Source organism: Coffea arabica, chromosome 1c, assembly GCF_036785885.1.
Source record: "Coffea arabica cultivar ET-39 chromosome 1c, Coffea Arabica ET-39 HiFi, whole genome shotgun sequence".
NCBI classification, from domain to species: Eukaryota; Viridiplantae; Streptophyta; class Magnoliopsida; order Gentianales; family Rubiaceae; genus Coffea; species Coffea arabica.
This window is the reverse complement of record NC_092310.1, coordinates 9262434-9277949: the sequence shown is the minus strand read 5'-3', so window position 1 is coordinate 9277949 and position 15516 is coordinate 9262434. Positions and strand designations below refer to the sequence as shown.

General features: G+C 37.7%; 1 protein-coding gene across 1 annotated transcript; it reads right to left on the bottom strand.

Moving 5' to 3' along the window:
• Positions 1 to 291: 291 nt before the first annotated feature.
• Positions 292 to 1361, bottom strand: LOC140038886 (uncharacterized). Its single transcript, XM_072084453.1, has 2 exons — positions 920 to 1361; positions 292 to 824 (listed from the first exon to the last, which is right to left on the bottom strand). Exons 1-2 carry the CDS (start codon positions 1359 to 1361, stop codon positions 292 to 294), a joined length of 975 nt encoding a protein of 324 aa, XP_071940554.1.
• Between the last annotated feature and the right edge of the window lie 14155 nt (positions 1362 to 15516).

Here is a 15516-nt window from a genome sequence, read left to right as displayed (position 1 = left end):
CCGATCTGACCCCAAAGGTGCACTTCTTCGGGTTTAGGCGCATCCGGCTCTCCTGTAGGATGTCCAGGATCTCCCTTAGGTCGTGTATGAGCCGCTGGTCAGTCCGGCTTTTGACGATCATGTCGTCCACATAGACCTCCATGTTTTTGCCGATCTGATCCTGGAATAACTTGTTGACCAGACGCTGGTAAGTAGCTCCCGCGTTTTTCAACCCGAACGGCATGGTCCTGTAGCAGTAGGTTCCCTCCTCGGTGATGAAGGAGGTCTTATCCCGGTCCTCTTCAGCCATCTCTATCTGGTGGTAGCCCTTAAAGGCATCCAGAAGCATAAAATGTCAAAACCCACAGTAGAATCTACTAACCTGTCAATCCTTGGTAGGGGAAAACAGTCCTTGGGGCAGGCTTTGTTAAGGTCCGTGAAGTCTACGCACATCCTCCAGGTCTGGTCCTCCTTCTTGACCAGGACGGGATTGGCCAACCAGGTTGGGTAGTAGACCTCCAGGATGATCTTGGATTCCAGCAACTTGCCGACCTCCTGCCTGATCACCTCATTCCTCTCGGGGGCGAAACTCCTTTTCTTCTGCTTCACTGGCTTGAAGCGGGAATCCACGTCGAGGTGGTGGACTGCCAGGTCGGTCGGGATCCCGGGCATGTCATCCACCGACCAGGCGAAGACCTGGGAATATTCCCTTAACAGAGCCTTCAAGCCCTCCTTCTCCGCGGGGGGTAGCAGCGCGCCTATGCGGACCACCTGGTCTGGCTGGTCTTCCCTCAAGGGAAATTCCTCAATCTCGTCCTGTGTGCTCACCTGCTGGGCCTCGTCCCCTGGGATGTAGGGCTCCAAACAGGTCGTCTGGGCGCCACCTTCTCCGGCCCACGGAGCGTGGCCAAGTAGCAAGTTCTGACCACCTCTGGATCACCGTGCACCTCGGCTATCCCTCCTGCAGTAGGGAACTTAACACTCAGGTGGAGGGTGGATGGGATAGCTCGGAGGGCGTTCAGAGCTGGCCGACCCAGGAACACGTTGTACGAGGATTGCTGCTTGACTACCACGAAATTGACAGGGATGGTCCGGCATTTGGGAGCCTGCCCTACCGTGACCATCAGGGTAATCATTCCCTCCGGATTAATGGGGGGCCCGGTGAAGCCCACCAGAGGTGTTTGAACCGAGGTCAGCTGGTCATCCCTCAACCCGAGCTCCTTGAACACCCGATAGAACATGATGTCTACCGCGCTACCTTGGTCGACGTACACCTTCTTCACCCGGTAGTTGTTGGTAACAAGGTCTATTACGATGGTCTCATGGTTCCCGGACGCTAGGGGGACCGCATCCCTGGGTCCGAAGGTGATCTCTTTGTCCATGCGCAGGCGTTTCAAGGAGTCGTCCCCCTCGGGGGAGGTCGCTTGTTCTTCCGAGCTGTATGACTGTCTCCCCCCGTGAGTCCCCCGGCGATGGTGTTTATTACTCCCGCCAAGTTCTGGGTGTCCTGGTCGGGAGAATGGCCCTGAGGAGCGTCACGCCGCTCTGGGCGGTCGCGACGCTGTCCCTCACGCCGGTCTCCGTAGTATGGGCGCGCGGACTCCTGGCCCGTTCGGCCATGGCGTACGAAACGTCCCAGAAAGCCTCGTTGGATCAGGTCCTCGATCTCTTTCCGCAGGGCCCAGCATCCCTCCGTGTCGTGTCCGACGTCACGGTGAAAGGCGCAGTACCGGTCCTGGTTCCTTTTGTTCCGGGGCGTCCCCATCTTGGGCGGCCGATCTCCCAGCCCTTCCGCCTCCATAACAGCCAAGATCTGGGCTCTAGGCCGTGTCAGAGGGGTGTAGTTCTTCTCTGGGAGTGGCGGCGGAGCAGGGGCCTTCTCCTTCGAGAGCCGATCGAAGACGTTTCTCTTGGCCGGGACGTCCTTGCCCTCTGGGGGGTTTGTCCGACCCTTCCGATCTCCGAGCTCCCGATCTGATTCCTTTTTTAGGCGGCCTGCCTCTTCCGCGTTAGCGGCCTCGTGCGCCCTGCGCAGTAGCTCCTCCAGGTTTACGGGAGGCTTCTTGGCCAGGTCGTAGAAGAGCTCCTCTACCCTGAGCCAGTTTGTGAAGGCGGCCATTACCACTTTCTCTTCTTTGTCCCTGACCTGCAAGCTCTCCGCATTGAATCGGGTCATGAAGTTTCTCAGCGACTCGTCGGGCCTCTGTCTAATGGACATCAGGTGGGTAGCGTTTCTCGCGTAAACCTTTGAGGAGACAAACTGGGCTGCAAACTGCCGAGTCAGCTCGGGAAAACTCCGTATAGACCCCGGTGCCAGTCCCTGGAACCAGAGCCGGGCTTTCCCCTTCAGGAACATAGGAAAAGTTTTGCAGCGGACTTCGCCCGCAGCAGTTTGCAGACGCATGTGCGTCAGGAAGACCGAGAGGTGGTCTTCCGGGTCGGTAGAGGCATCGTACATCTCGATACTCGGAATCTTGAACCTCCGGGGTAGCGGGTAGTCCTCTATCTCCCGAGTAAAGTGCGAGGTCGCGTAGTTATCTTCGTACGGCCGCGGCCTCAAGATCTGCTCGAGCTCATCTCGGGCAGGTGCCAATTGAAAGGGGTCGCGGGGTCGGCTCCTGACAGACCGAGCGGGGGAACGCTCGAACCCATTCCGCGTGGGCTTCCGTGGGGAGGGGTCTCTGGGACGGCTCCTCGCAGATCGGTCGCGGGAATACCTCTCGCTGTCCCCGATCACCGAGGCTCGCGGGCGAGGTGGAGTCCGTGGTCGTTTCCTCCTGGGGGGCTGGTCTCGTGACTCATCCTCCGAAGGGTCAGGGGGTGACTCCTTCTCATTCCCCTTGGCCTTGGAGGTCTGCGCACCCCCAACCCCATCTCTCTCCTTCGCCTGTCGGATTATATCCTCCAGCATGGGGAGATTCTCCGTCACGAACTGGAAGATCTGCTGCCTCCGCTCCCCGGAAAGGGTTGAGCCCCCGGCGCCCCGGGACGCCTCAGCCTCCTTTCGCTGGGACCCCTCGCCGCCCCCAGGGCCGGTGCTTTCTACCGTGCGCTTGGATCGCGTCCTGGCCATCAACACAATCTTACTTACCTTACGGTTCCCACAGACGGCGCCAACTGAAGAAGCGCTGAGCTTTCCCGAACCGAACTGAACTGATGAGCTCGGGGTGCTGATGGAAGGGCTGCCCCCAAGCCTGCAAAACCAACAAGAACGAGCTAGCAGAGGGAGCCCGAGGGTTGTCCCCGAGGGCACTCCGACGGTCAAGTTAGTTTTCCGGGGAGTAGGGTTCACGGGAAGTAGTGACGGTTGGGAGTAAATTGCCAATAGTGAGCGTAGCTTGTACAGTTGATGTGTGCTATTATTTATACCTGTGAAGGAGTCCGACCTCCGTATGTTTCGGGACTTGCCCAGAATAGTCGGTATCCCGCACTCAGGGGGATTATCCCCGACCTCTTCGGGACGGACCCTTGCCTCCTCTGGGAGCGCTAGTCGGTGCGGCCCAGGGCTGCTGCCAGGGGCCTGAGGGCCAAGGCCCAACTCGACTATGCCTGGGTTGCCACGTGTCCAAGCCCAGAATGGGGCCCCTGCACCTACGAAAACGATTGGAAGCCAAATGATCATAGGTGCCTTAAAGATCATAACATCTTTGGGTGACAGGATAAGAAGCAATTAGGGATTTAAATTGTGCTGCCTATAATATGGTCTAATATGCATTAGTGAGTTTAATGTTATACTTTTTCAAAATAAAATTTACAAATCAAGATTAAGCCACATCAACTAGCATTGTAAATGAGGGATTCACCACACTTTAACATGGATGCTTTTCTTTTTTAATTTTAAATGAATTGTAGTGTAATCCAACGTGGACCCAACTGCACGTGCAGGAGCCCACGGCCCCCTTTAACTCAGTTTTGCACATCTTGAATTGATGGGCCATTGTGTAAGGCCCACCAGACCACAGTGTTTTGGTGAAAACTGAAGCGAATATTTGGTGGTCACAACTCACAATCAATATGTTTTTAAACTGGACCAGGTAGTTAGTTCAATCAATTGAATCGCAAATCAGTTATGCCCCTGATTTGATTGAATGCTACACTAAGAAAGTGATAAAACTCAAATTCGGCCAAACCCAGTGAACCAGTAAAAAGGCTGTTGAACCTGGAACCGTAGCTTTTTGAACGGGGGTAGTGTTGTATTTTTTTTTTTTTTGCTTTTTAACTGCTTTTCCTTTCATCTTTATATTTTCTCTAGTTTTACACAACTTTTATATTTTATTCATATGTATTTTGTGGCACTGGTAAATTCTTTCTGCATTTATTTTATATATATATATTAAATGTATGTGAGGCAGTACTAATTAGTTAGTTTTTGCACAAAGGGATGCTGCATTTTTAATTTTTTGGCATCCTTTTTTAAACTATAACTGTAGTTTTTTCCTTTTAATATTCTTTGGAATTGATTTTTATTGATGAAGATTACCTTGTGGCTTTGTAGGTGTAAATAATGAAAGATGATATGAACGTCTGATGATGGAGTTTCAAGAAGATTTCTGGAATGTGTTGGACTTCTTTCTTTTTTTCCTGGCCTTATGATGAATTTGAGTTTCAGGAAGATTTCTTGATTGTGGACTTTTTTTTTTTTTATATATTGGGCCTTATGATGAATTTGAGTTTCAAAGAAGATTTCTTCTAAGTATTTGGACTTTTTTTTTTTTTTTTTTTTTTGCTTTTTCGTTGGCCTTATGATGAATTTTGCATGTCACAACTATGTTTGTGGGCCTTATAGAGTCGTTGTGTCTTAGCTCACAATGTACACATTTAATGTCCAAGTCCAAACTTTTAGGGATGATATTTTAAATTTTTTTAAAAAATGGAAAAAAATCAAAGAGTCAAGGTTGACTCGATCAAATCAGTTAATCCGCGAATCGAACACTTAACTAATTCACTCTTCTATTCGAATTTAAAAACATTGGTCACAACTCTGGCGAGACACAATTTAATGGTACACTCGCTCAAGATGACAAATGATTCAACGCAAAATGGAAGTCCATTTTCCACGAATGTGTGTATATATATGCTAATAATTTTTTTTTTGTATTTATATACTTTTCTTAATTAATTAAAACTCTAACACCTAAAGTATACCAGTTGGGTACCGTCAAACAGACCCAAAAATAAATAAATCAATTCTCAATCATACGTTTTCCATCCGACCACACTGCTTTTATTTCTTTCCACTCATTTGGGATGGAAAACCTTGGCATTAAATTCGAAGCTAACATGTCACCAAAATCTATGGTATTCAGTAGAAGAGGTCTTTAGTTGTTGATTGCTTATGCCATCTTGTCTTCCTTTCTTTCCATGTAGACCAATATACCCCCTTCCCCTTGACTGAGCATTATTTTGATTCTCTGTTTTCCGCGCACACATGCAAAAGATAAAATGTTAGTGAAATTTCTTTCCCCTTTTGCCCAAATGGGGGCCGTAGCTGGATTACTATATCGGGTCAAAACCATAGAAGTTTTAGATAAAAATAATTTGATTATCTCAGGAAGATTATAGAAGAAGAATCAAAACTGTTTTTGGCCAAGTTACTGAAACAACTAAAAATGGAAAACAAAATATGATGAGATTAGGGAAATGTGCATAGGTTGTGCCATTTTATTACTTGGTTATAGCTAGTTTTGTCATCTTCTCCTTGACCCCAAAAAAATAAAAAATAAAAAAAAGGTGGACGGACAAGTTCTTCTTGGGTTTATTTTCATCCAGAGGGAATGGTGAAACCGTTGCACTATGTAAAGGAATAGTACAATAATCCTGTTACGTACATCACGGAGAATTGGTATTAAACTAGCTCTGGTTTACCAATCAATTTAAAAAAAAAAAAAAGAAGAAAAGTGAAGCCCATCATTTCTAAGTATGCTTTTTTTTTTCTTCTGTCCTTTTCACACGTAATTTTCAGCGATTGATTAGAATTTGTCAATTTGGGAGCCATTTATGACAACCACGGAGTATCTTACTACCATTAGCATCCTCTGGTTACTAAACAGGCTGTCCCGTAAGTGTTTTTCTGGTTAACTTTGTCTTTTATCTAGACGATTATACATGAATTATTATGTTATTTTTCTCTGTGGACGATGAATGATGACAGAAGTTGGCAAATTATTTGGCATGCCTGTGTGTTTAGATAGGCATCATTTGTACAAAAGTTGTTTGTTTGTATCACAAATATATTTTTCAATATATCTTTTATCTTTTCAATTACCTTTATTTCTCATATACATCACATCAAAAAAATTATTGCAATAATTATTTCAAATAAAATTCTATTGAAATACATGCTCCGTGTTATCTACTTTTGTTGATCAATAACATGTTATTTTTCTCTGTGGTAGCTGTTGCAAGAATGAATATTGGTCCTACGTTCTGCTTCAATTTGGACACTATAATTAACTAAAGCGCGCTTTAGGGGCCAAATTCATTAAATAATTATATCTTTTTTATTAGAAGAATAGTTGCATCTAATTTGTATAATCTTCTTCGTACTCTTATGTGTGGAGTCCTTATGCTAGCGCACGAATTTGAGATGCTTACTCTTAGGTAGAGGTGTCAAAATGGGTGACTTGGGCGGGTTTGGGTTGGGTAAAATGGGTAATGGGTATAAGTGAGTCAACTCATTTATACCCATTTAATTAGATGGGTATAAATGGGTAAGTCAAAAAATGAATTGGGTAATCCAATTACCCATTTATAACCCATTTATTTTAATTTTTTGTAAATTCATTTAAATTCATTTTTGCAAACTAAGTTAACAATTTATACCACTCTTTGTACCCATCATTAGTTTTAAATATTTACTTATAATATTCAATAAAATTAATTACCAATTTTTTTTCATTTATATTCTATGTCACAAAATTACCTATTATTTAATAATTGAATAATAAGAATATAAAATTTTGAATTAAGTACTATAAAAATTAATATAAAAACTTAATCGAAAAATTTTGAACCCCTAACATTTTTTTCATATATAAATTTAAAATTTCATTTTATAAAGATAAGAAAATAGGCTAAAATTTATCATAAATTGGTAATGCTAAAAAATGAACAAGTTAACAAACTAAGAGAAAATCAAATAATAAGATAAAACCAACAAATAATAATAATAATAATAATAATGAAACAAAAGTTGTTGACATCATGACAAAATGAAAAATTTGAAAAAAAAAAAGGTGGGGGAAAAGAGGAGACTTGGGGGGAAGAGAATTCTAAATGGGTTAATTGGGTTTGATGGGTTACCCAATAATACCCATTTAATAAATGAGTATTATTGGGTAACCCATTTATACCCATATACAAAAATTTAAGATACCCATACCCATCTATTCATGGGCGGGTATGGGTAAATTTAGTTAGGTGGGTTGATTTGCCGCCTCTACTCTTAGGCATGTGACACTATTGAGTTCCTGAAAAATTGCAAACTTCCAAATGCTACCCAAGTTGGCTGTATCGTATGTAGTTTTTTTTTTTTTCCCTCAAAATGATAAGTGATTTTATAGTTTATCAAAACTTCACTGTTACGAACAAAGGTTCGAATGAACTATACAATCTGTGTACTTTGACACTAAGGAATCCAAAGTTCCTCATATTAGATTATGCGTATGACATATAAGCTAATCCTATTACTAATATAATTATGTTCCTTATTTACTAAATGAAAGAAGCACATTTAAAACAACAAACTTAAGTGATAAATGTCCTCCACCAAGGTTGCCACTCTCATATCATGCATTTTCCTAGACAAAATGCAGTTGAGCACTTGCTTGGTTTGGATTTGGATCTCGATCTTTCTCCAGTTTAACACTAGAGCTTTGCTCATTAGTAGCTTAATAGCTACCAATTCATCAATGTGTTGGTGTCCAGTACATCTCTCCTTCAATGCCCAGCTCGTAATGAGATGTTTATTATCCCCCATTGCCGTGACACCAATCCCCATTTCTGGGTTGTCTTTCAGCTTATGTGTTGCAAACCTCAACTTTATTATGTCTTCTGTATCTTCCTGCTGTTGAAGTGAAGTCACCTGTGTTGTTGTTTCTTCTGTGCTCATTCTTGATGCTTTTGTTTTGGCTTCCTTATACTCTAACCATTCCTCTTGAGGATTTTGAAACGTTTTCAATGGGAGGTGCTGTTTGCCATTGAAGTCTCTTATCATTTCTGCTTTTCCAAATCTGCCAAATGATGTTAACCGTCAAAGCTAGATGCTCATTTCCCTCTGGTTGTTTTCTTGCTTCTGCTATTGTAGTCCACCATCTACTGAAGCTTCCTTGTTGATCCTGAAGTTCATCCCACTAGATTGGAGCAATCCTCCATACTTGTTTGACACAGCTGCAATTAAGTAACGCATGTTGCATTGTCTCTCTTTCCTCTCCACACAATCTGCATACTAGATCCCCTTTCTTAGCTCTACCGGCGATAACTTCTCTTACTGGTAATGCCTGGTTCAGGCATTTCCACAAGAAAATCTTCACCTTTTGTTTGATATCGAGTTTCCGCAGATGTTTCTATACCTTCTGGTTCTATTTCTTCCAACTTGTACAGATCTCCTCTTGGACTTCTCCGTGTTGCTCCTCCTGATTGCTCGATTGTGCTGTATCATTTGTAGTTGTCCTTGTATTTTCACAAAGTAGTAAAAATATCCGGCCTCTAAGTTGAGAAAATCATTGGAAAATCGCAAGTTCCCGAAGTTCTCATTTGAACACAAAAAAGGGATAATTTAAGAAACCTCCCCTGAGACTTTTGACAAATTCACTGAGCACCCCTGAAATTTAAAAAATTAGACATACCTCCCTGGATTTGATAGTTTTAGTAACAAAACCTTAAAATAATATTAACATGGTCAAATTTTTAAATAAATACCCAAAAATGCCCTTGTATAATGAGTTTTAATTTACTTTCCTATAGAATTATAAAATTATCCAATGTAATTTTACGGAAAAGATTTCGAATTTTTCATGTCCATACCTACTATTTGATAAACTACTATAATAAATAATTTTATCACTATGATAGAATACTTTTGATAGTATTTTATTATGGATTTAGATTTATAAGATAGAAAATAAATGTTAAAATAATTGATTCAAAGTTCATGAATTTTTTGAATAGTGGGATTATCATACTTTAGAAGTGATTTTGGACAATTTCTTTTTAATTTATGGTTAATTTAATACCAAAAAATAGAAAAAAAAAGATTAGCAAAAAGTATCATATTATGTATAAAGTTTACTCATCAAAAAAATCATTAGTTCGACATTTGATTATAATAGAAACTACAGATAATAGTGGTAATTTTATAATTTTATTGGCAAAAAATTAAAATAAAAAGGAATAAGAAGGAAAAGGAATGAAAAAATAATTTTAAAGTCATTCTAAATATAAGCATACCAAACAAGGAAATTTGATTAAAATATTTAAAGTTAGTATTGTCGTTTTAAATTACAAGGGATGTATGTGTAATTTTTAAAATTTTAGGGGAGCTCGGTAAAATTATCAGAAACTCCAAAGGAGGTTTCTGAAATTATCCCAAAAAAAGAGTCTGGTGGACCCGATTTTTGAAATGGGAAATTGACCAATTTAGAAGTCAAACACATGGGTTTTGGGCTAATTTCACTTAAGTATAAAAGTTTTCTTACTGCCAACAATGATTTTACTTAAATGGAGAATAAAGTGAGATAGATTTTATACTTCGGCAACTAAAATGGGAGAATTAAATGAAATAGATTTTAAACTTTAGAAATTAAAGTATTCCACTTTGAAAATTTAGAGACTACAGTGAAAAGTTGAGTATAATTAAAGCATGCAAAGTGGAACGAACCCTTTGCTTTTTCCATTGAATAGACAAGAGAATGAAAACTTAAAACAAATTTTTTCATTTGGTAGCAGCCACAATCCCAAATAATACTTTTTCTTTTCTTGTGAAAATGCACACCATCCATAGCTATGACATCTTTATATGGGATACAAAAAAGTTTCATTTGTACTATATACAATTTTTTGAGTTATTATCACTTTACCCCCCTTATACTATATTACTATTATCAATTTACATCCTAACGTTATCTTTTAGTTACTTCATCCCATAAGTTATTCAATTCAACATGTTAAGAAATTTTGAACAAAAATACCCCTTTATTCTATAGCATTATCACATTATTATTATCACTTTATCCCTTAATATTATAGTGATACAATTGCTTTAATTCCTAACATTATTTTTTAGGCATTTTATCTCATCATTAATTTAACTAGTATGGTCAAAATTTTTTTAATATATTTATCTTTTTTTATATATAATTAAAAATAAAAAATTGAAATGGTTATTCTTTCTTTTTCTCACTTTAAGAGATACAAAAACATAAAAATAAAAGGGTTTTCTTAAATTTCTTTTTTCACACTTACTAATACTAGGAAAAGAAAAGGAGCTAGGAAAGAAGGGGATAGAAAATTAGATTTGGCAAAGAAAGAAAATAAAGAAGAGTCTAATATTATTGTATTATTTTAAAGTTATTGGGATTAGAATTGAAATTTGATGGTAAACAGAAAAGTTAAGTAATTTTAAAATAATAAAAGTATTTAATTATTTCTTATTTTTATTTAAAAAAAAGAAAAGAAATTGAGCTCTTTCTCTCTCTGTATCTCTGTCTCTCCCCCTCCCCCTCCCCGTCCACATCTTTCTATTTTTCAATATTAATAAGATTGCCAAAAAGAAAAAGATTAACACTTTGACTTTTTTTATACTAAAAAGAAGAAGAGTCACTCTAAATTTTTTATTATTTTTAGTATACAAAGAGGAGGGTACTTTCTTCTAAACTTCTTTAATTTACTAAATTGGTTTAATGGTGGGATAAATTGCCTAAAAAATAACTTAAGAGGGTAAATTGATAATGAAACTATAGTTTACGGGAGTAAAGTGATAATAATTTGAAGGGTTAAATATGTCTTTTCACATTAATTAACAAATTTCGCTAAATTTAACTGTTAGTTTTAGAGGTAAAGTGACTAAAAAGTAACGTTAAGAGATAAATTAATAGTAGCACTAAACGGTAAGGAGACAAAATGTTAATAACCCTTCTTTTATTTTTGGCGGATGGGCAACACCTAGTTTGTCCTCTAATCACAAAAAAAATAAAAATAAAAATAAAAAAAAATAATAATAATAATTGGGTCAAAAACGACAAAGTGACCCAACTTTGAAGGTTGCACAACTAGGTGTTGGCCCGTCCTCAGCTCAAGACTTCAAGACAAGCAATTGAAGCTTAAACGGGCTTTCATTAGGACCCTCATAAGATGGTTTAATTTGCATGACTGAACACAAGGGTTACTTGACGGGCCTAAATCCAAGGGAGAAGGCATTTGTTCCTTACTTAAATAAATCAAATACTGCTGAAAAGCTTTATGACAAAGTAATATTAGTGCTCTAAAACACGCTTTGTTATTACGATAGCAACATAAAAGGGGAAAAGCAGTTTTTCTTTTTGAGGGAAGGGGAAAAGCAGTTTCAGTCCTTAGTGTTTAGTTCACGAGTAATTTTGGTACTTAATGTTTGATAAAAACAAATCTAGTCCCCAATATTTGGTACTTGGTGCAATTTTAATCCTTGAAGTTTTGACAAAAATAAATATGGCCTCCAATATTACCAATTTGAAGCAAATAAAGGACAATTAACAAACTTTTCCAAATGTTAATAGGATCAACACGTGTAGTCACATGTTTATTGAATCAAATTTCATTAAAAAAGGAAACAAAATAGTCAATAACCTTAAATAATAAGAATAACTCATGTAATGGTATGTTAGTATTTAATTAACTTAGAAACTAAAAAAGAATGGAAATTTGTTAATCAGTACAAAAAATAAAGTACTATGATTTTTTGCTTGAGGGTAGTATGTGTAGAGAGTGAAAATGAGTTTTGGATCGATGAATTAGGTGCTCCGACTAGTTTTAGTTTTAGTTTTTTTTTTGCTTAAAACTTTTCTTTCCTTTCGTTGGTTAATTAATTGGAACAAGAGTTTTAGTTCTTAATTTTGCTGTTTAAAATTAGGTACTATTTTGCTTTTTATTTTAAAATCTAATTTAGCAAACACATAATTAAACGTGACTAAATTTTGTCAGTAATTGTGAAAATTCTTTAAATGATCTAAATCTACTTGATATTGAATATATTAAGAACTAGATTTGCTATTACAAAAACTTTATGGACTAAAACTGTATATGTGCTAAATATTGAGAACCAGATTTATTTTTATTAAAATTTAAGGACTAAAATTGCACAGTGACTAAAACTGTAATTTTCTCAACACACCTCTGTAAGATTTCACGGTCCAGTCAAAGACATGAAAATTTCAAAAGATACATTCATGATTTCAACAATTCAGAAAAACGCGTCTTCGACCAGCTGCATTAGACAAGAAGTTTGGCCCAAAATGGGATTTCTTTTCTTGTACGAAGAACGTCATGACGGAGGCAAGGAATATATTTGTGTTTGGATAGCACAAATATCTCATATAATATTTCGCTTGCATCATAAACATATTTTCTAATTTACTTTTTTATATTTTCAATTACTTTTTTATCTCACATACATCACATCACAAAAATTATTACAGTAATTATTTCAAATAATATTTCAAATAATACTCTCTCCAAACAATTTGAGTCTCTATCCAAACAATTTCAAAAGAGTGTTATTTGAATAGAGTATTATTTGGGTCTTTTCTTGCATAGACTGTCTCCCCCTTTTGTTGCTGACCAAATTAAGCATTGAGATACAATATTATTGAATGTGTTTCATAACTCGAACAAGATAGAGAACTTGTAAACTAAATTTAGGATTTTTCGTGTTTAGATTGCAATTTTTTGAAATTTTTATAAAAAAATGTGCTGTGACGGTTTAATTAATATATATATATATATGATAAAAAATATTATTGAAAAACTATTCACTAGATGAATTAAAGTTTTACGATTTTTTTAATGGCCATCGATACTGGCAATATTTAGTGTACTGTCTCCAGTCGAGTCTGATGTTGACTGTCGTCAAAGTAAACGAGAGCAAAAGGAAAGACAAACCACGCGGAACTATTAGGAAAAACAACATAAAATCAAAGCACGTGTGTTGAGTACCTAATTACGGTGATATAATTCTCGAATCAACTTAAAGCCGAAGTTGATCAAGAAGCTTCAGTTGTTAATACATTCTGACGTGTGTCTGTACATAAACTATATTATAGAGTTTAAATATAATTACGGCTTGTTCTTATTTGCTTTAAATATGGAAAGTGATTATTAAGAACAATCACAATTAATAAAAATTATTCTTTGATAGATTATAAGTTTTATTTTTTTGACTATTAAAAGAAAACGAGAACATCAGCAAAATAGATTATCAAAAATCAAAATATACAATCAACTAAAATAATCAATAAAAAACAAGTCCTTAGTTTTATTATATTTGAGGTATTTTCTTTTAATTTAATAATAAGCTTTACAGTTTTATATCACTTTCAAGCACCTTAACAAGTCAATACACAATCTTATAACTCAAATTCATCGTATAATTCATTTTCACCCATTTACAGCTTTTTTAACTTAAATTTGAGTGCAAAGTCTCATTTGTCAAAAAACAACAAGCTGAATTTAGGATGACTAAAAAACTGAATTTAGTAAAAGATAGTGGCCAAAGGTCAATCACATCAAAACAAATTACCGTGTTAGAAAATTTCAGAAATGTTGAGATAGGATAAACATTGATGTGTGAAATCCTTGCGGTCACACCTTGAACTTCTTAGAGGCTTGAGGAACCTTTATGAATTTCCCAATCGCAGCTATTGGACGGCTAGTTAGAGAGAAAACCATACACAGGAAATATAAATATAACTAGAGAATGGTTGCATTATTGGAAAACAGGAGACTTCATGAAGCCAATGGCGATGGGATACAAGCTAATTGCCAACTTAGTCTAATGGTGGCAAAAAGCTTTCCATGACACAAAATAGTTTCAAATCCACTTTGCACCCTTCAACTATAGCCACAGTCTCATTTGGTCCCTAAACATTAAAATAGAACTAAAATATAAAATTGTTTCCATTTAAGTAAATTCGTTTGATGATAGAGGGAAAAATTTTATATTTCAATGGGGGAAATTTTATATTTTTGAGACTTAATTGAAGTAAAATGTATACTTCAGGGACAAAAAGGAGAATAATTTTATATTTTAAGGGCAAAAGTAAAATAAATTTTATACTTTAAGGATTAAATTGTCCCACTTTCACGGTAAAAGACTAAAGTGAAAAAGCAGGTATAATTTAAGGGTGCAAAGTGGAGTTTATCCCACAAAATAAAGATCACTAGAAGTAATGTAGATGTCAAAACATCATGTATATTGATGACAAAGGAAGGATATCTTAATTAGTTAATACATACTGCCGTTGAGGAAGCATGATACGTGAAGCACGTAGGCAAAGTGCAACCATAACAAGAAATCTATAGTTCTTGATGAGTCTTATAAAAGCGTTAAACTGACTAAGCTTTTTGGAAATTTGAATGCATCGAATATCATCATCTTAATGAGCATAAGATCATCTTTCCTTCTTCCATTTCTTCTTTCCAAAACAAGAAAAGAAGGACTGTCTTGTGTATTCAAAGACTCTTAAGAAAATCAATAGAGGAATTTAAGAGGCACAAGCATGATAAGAAGACAAAGAAAGAGCAAAAAAGAAAATGGAATTCAGTTTCCAGCAGTCGTATCAATCCTTTCAACAGATTCTGTAATAGCAGAAGCTGCTACGATCCAATCTGTCTTATCTTTTGATACTGCTTATGCTTTCGATTTCTCAATGGATAGTTTGCTAGTAATGCATCTACAGAACTCCTTTTGAAACAACTTCACGACGCCCGAGCAACTCTTACACTTGTGAAAAGAAGTTCATCCAAGCAGTCTGTGTGTCAGTAATTAGTTTCCGTGATCTAATATGTGCTGAGATCAAGAAAGAAAAGGAGAATGGTCACCAGAAACGGCGAACGCTGAGCTGCATAGGGTCAAGTAGGAGCATGCAGTCATGGGATGGAAAATCTTGTGATTTTGACTTCTCGTTGCTGGACTTGTCTTCAGATGGTGCTCAATCGACGATGTCATCTTTGCTGACCATGTCCAATGTTTTGAAAGAATGGAACAGAGTTAGAATGGAGGTGGCCAGAAAACTCAATGAATTGAAAAATGTGGGTAGTTGAACATAGCATTTGCAAGAAAAGGGGGGAGGAGGTGCGGGACTCTCTTTGCTCCCCATGATATACCTCATTCATTTCTTCCTAGCGGATCGGCAACTTTTTGGGCATAGGTTCCCTCTTTGTTTTAGTTTCCATTACCCTTAGCCTATTGGTTGGCCCGGGCGCCTATGAGGAGTGCCGGCTTCAAAACAAAATCCATAAAAGTAATCACTTACTATTTTTTCGATAAAAAAGCAATCCAGTAAAGGG

What these genes read in the sequence shown, in the direction of transcription:
- LOC140038886 (XM_072084453.1), bottom strand. Translation starts at nt 1,361, where the DNA reads ATGGACAAAGAGATCACCTTCGGACCCAGGGATGCGGTCCCCCTAGCG. An exon ending in AGGGATAGCCGAGGTGCACG is followed by an intron (nt 825 to 919) that starts GTGATCCAGAGG and finishes CCTACATCCCAG; the next exon opens with GGGACGAGGCCCAGCAGGTG.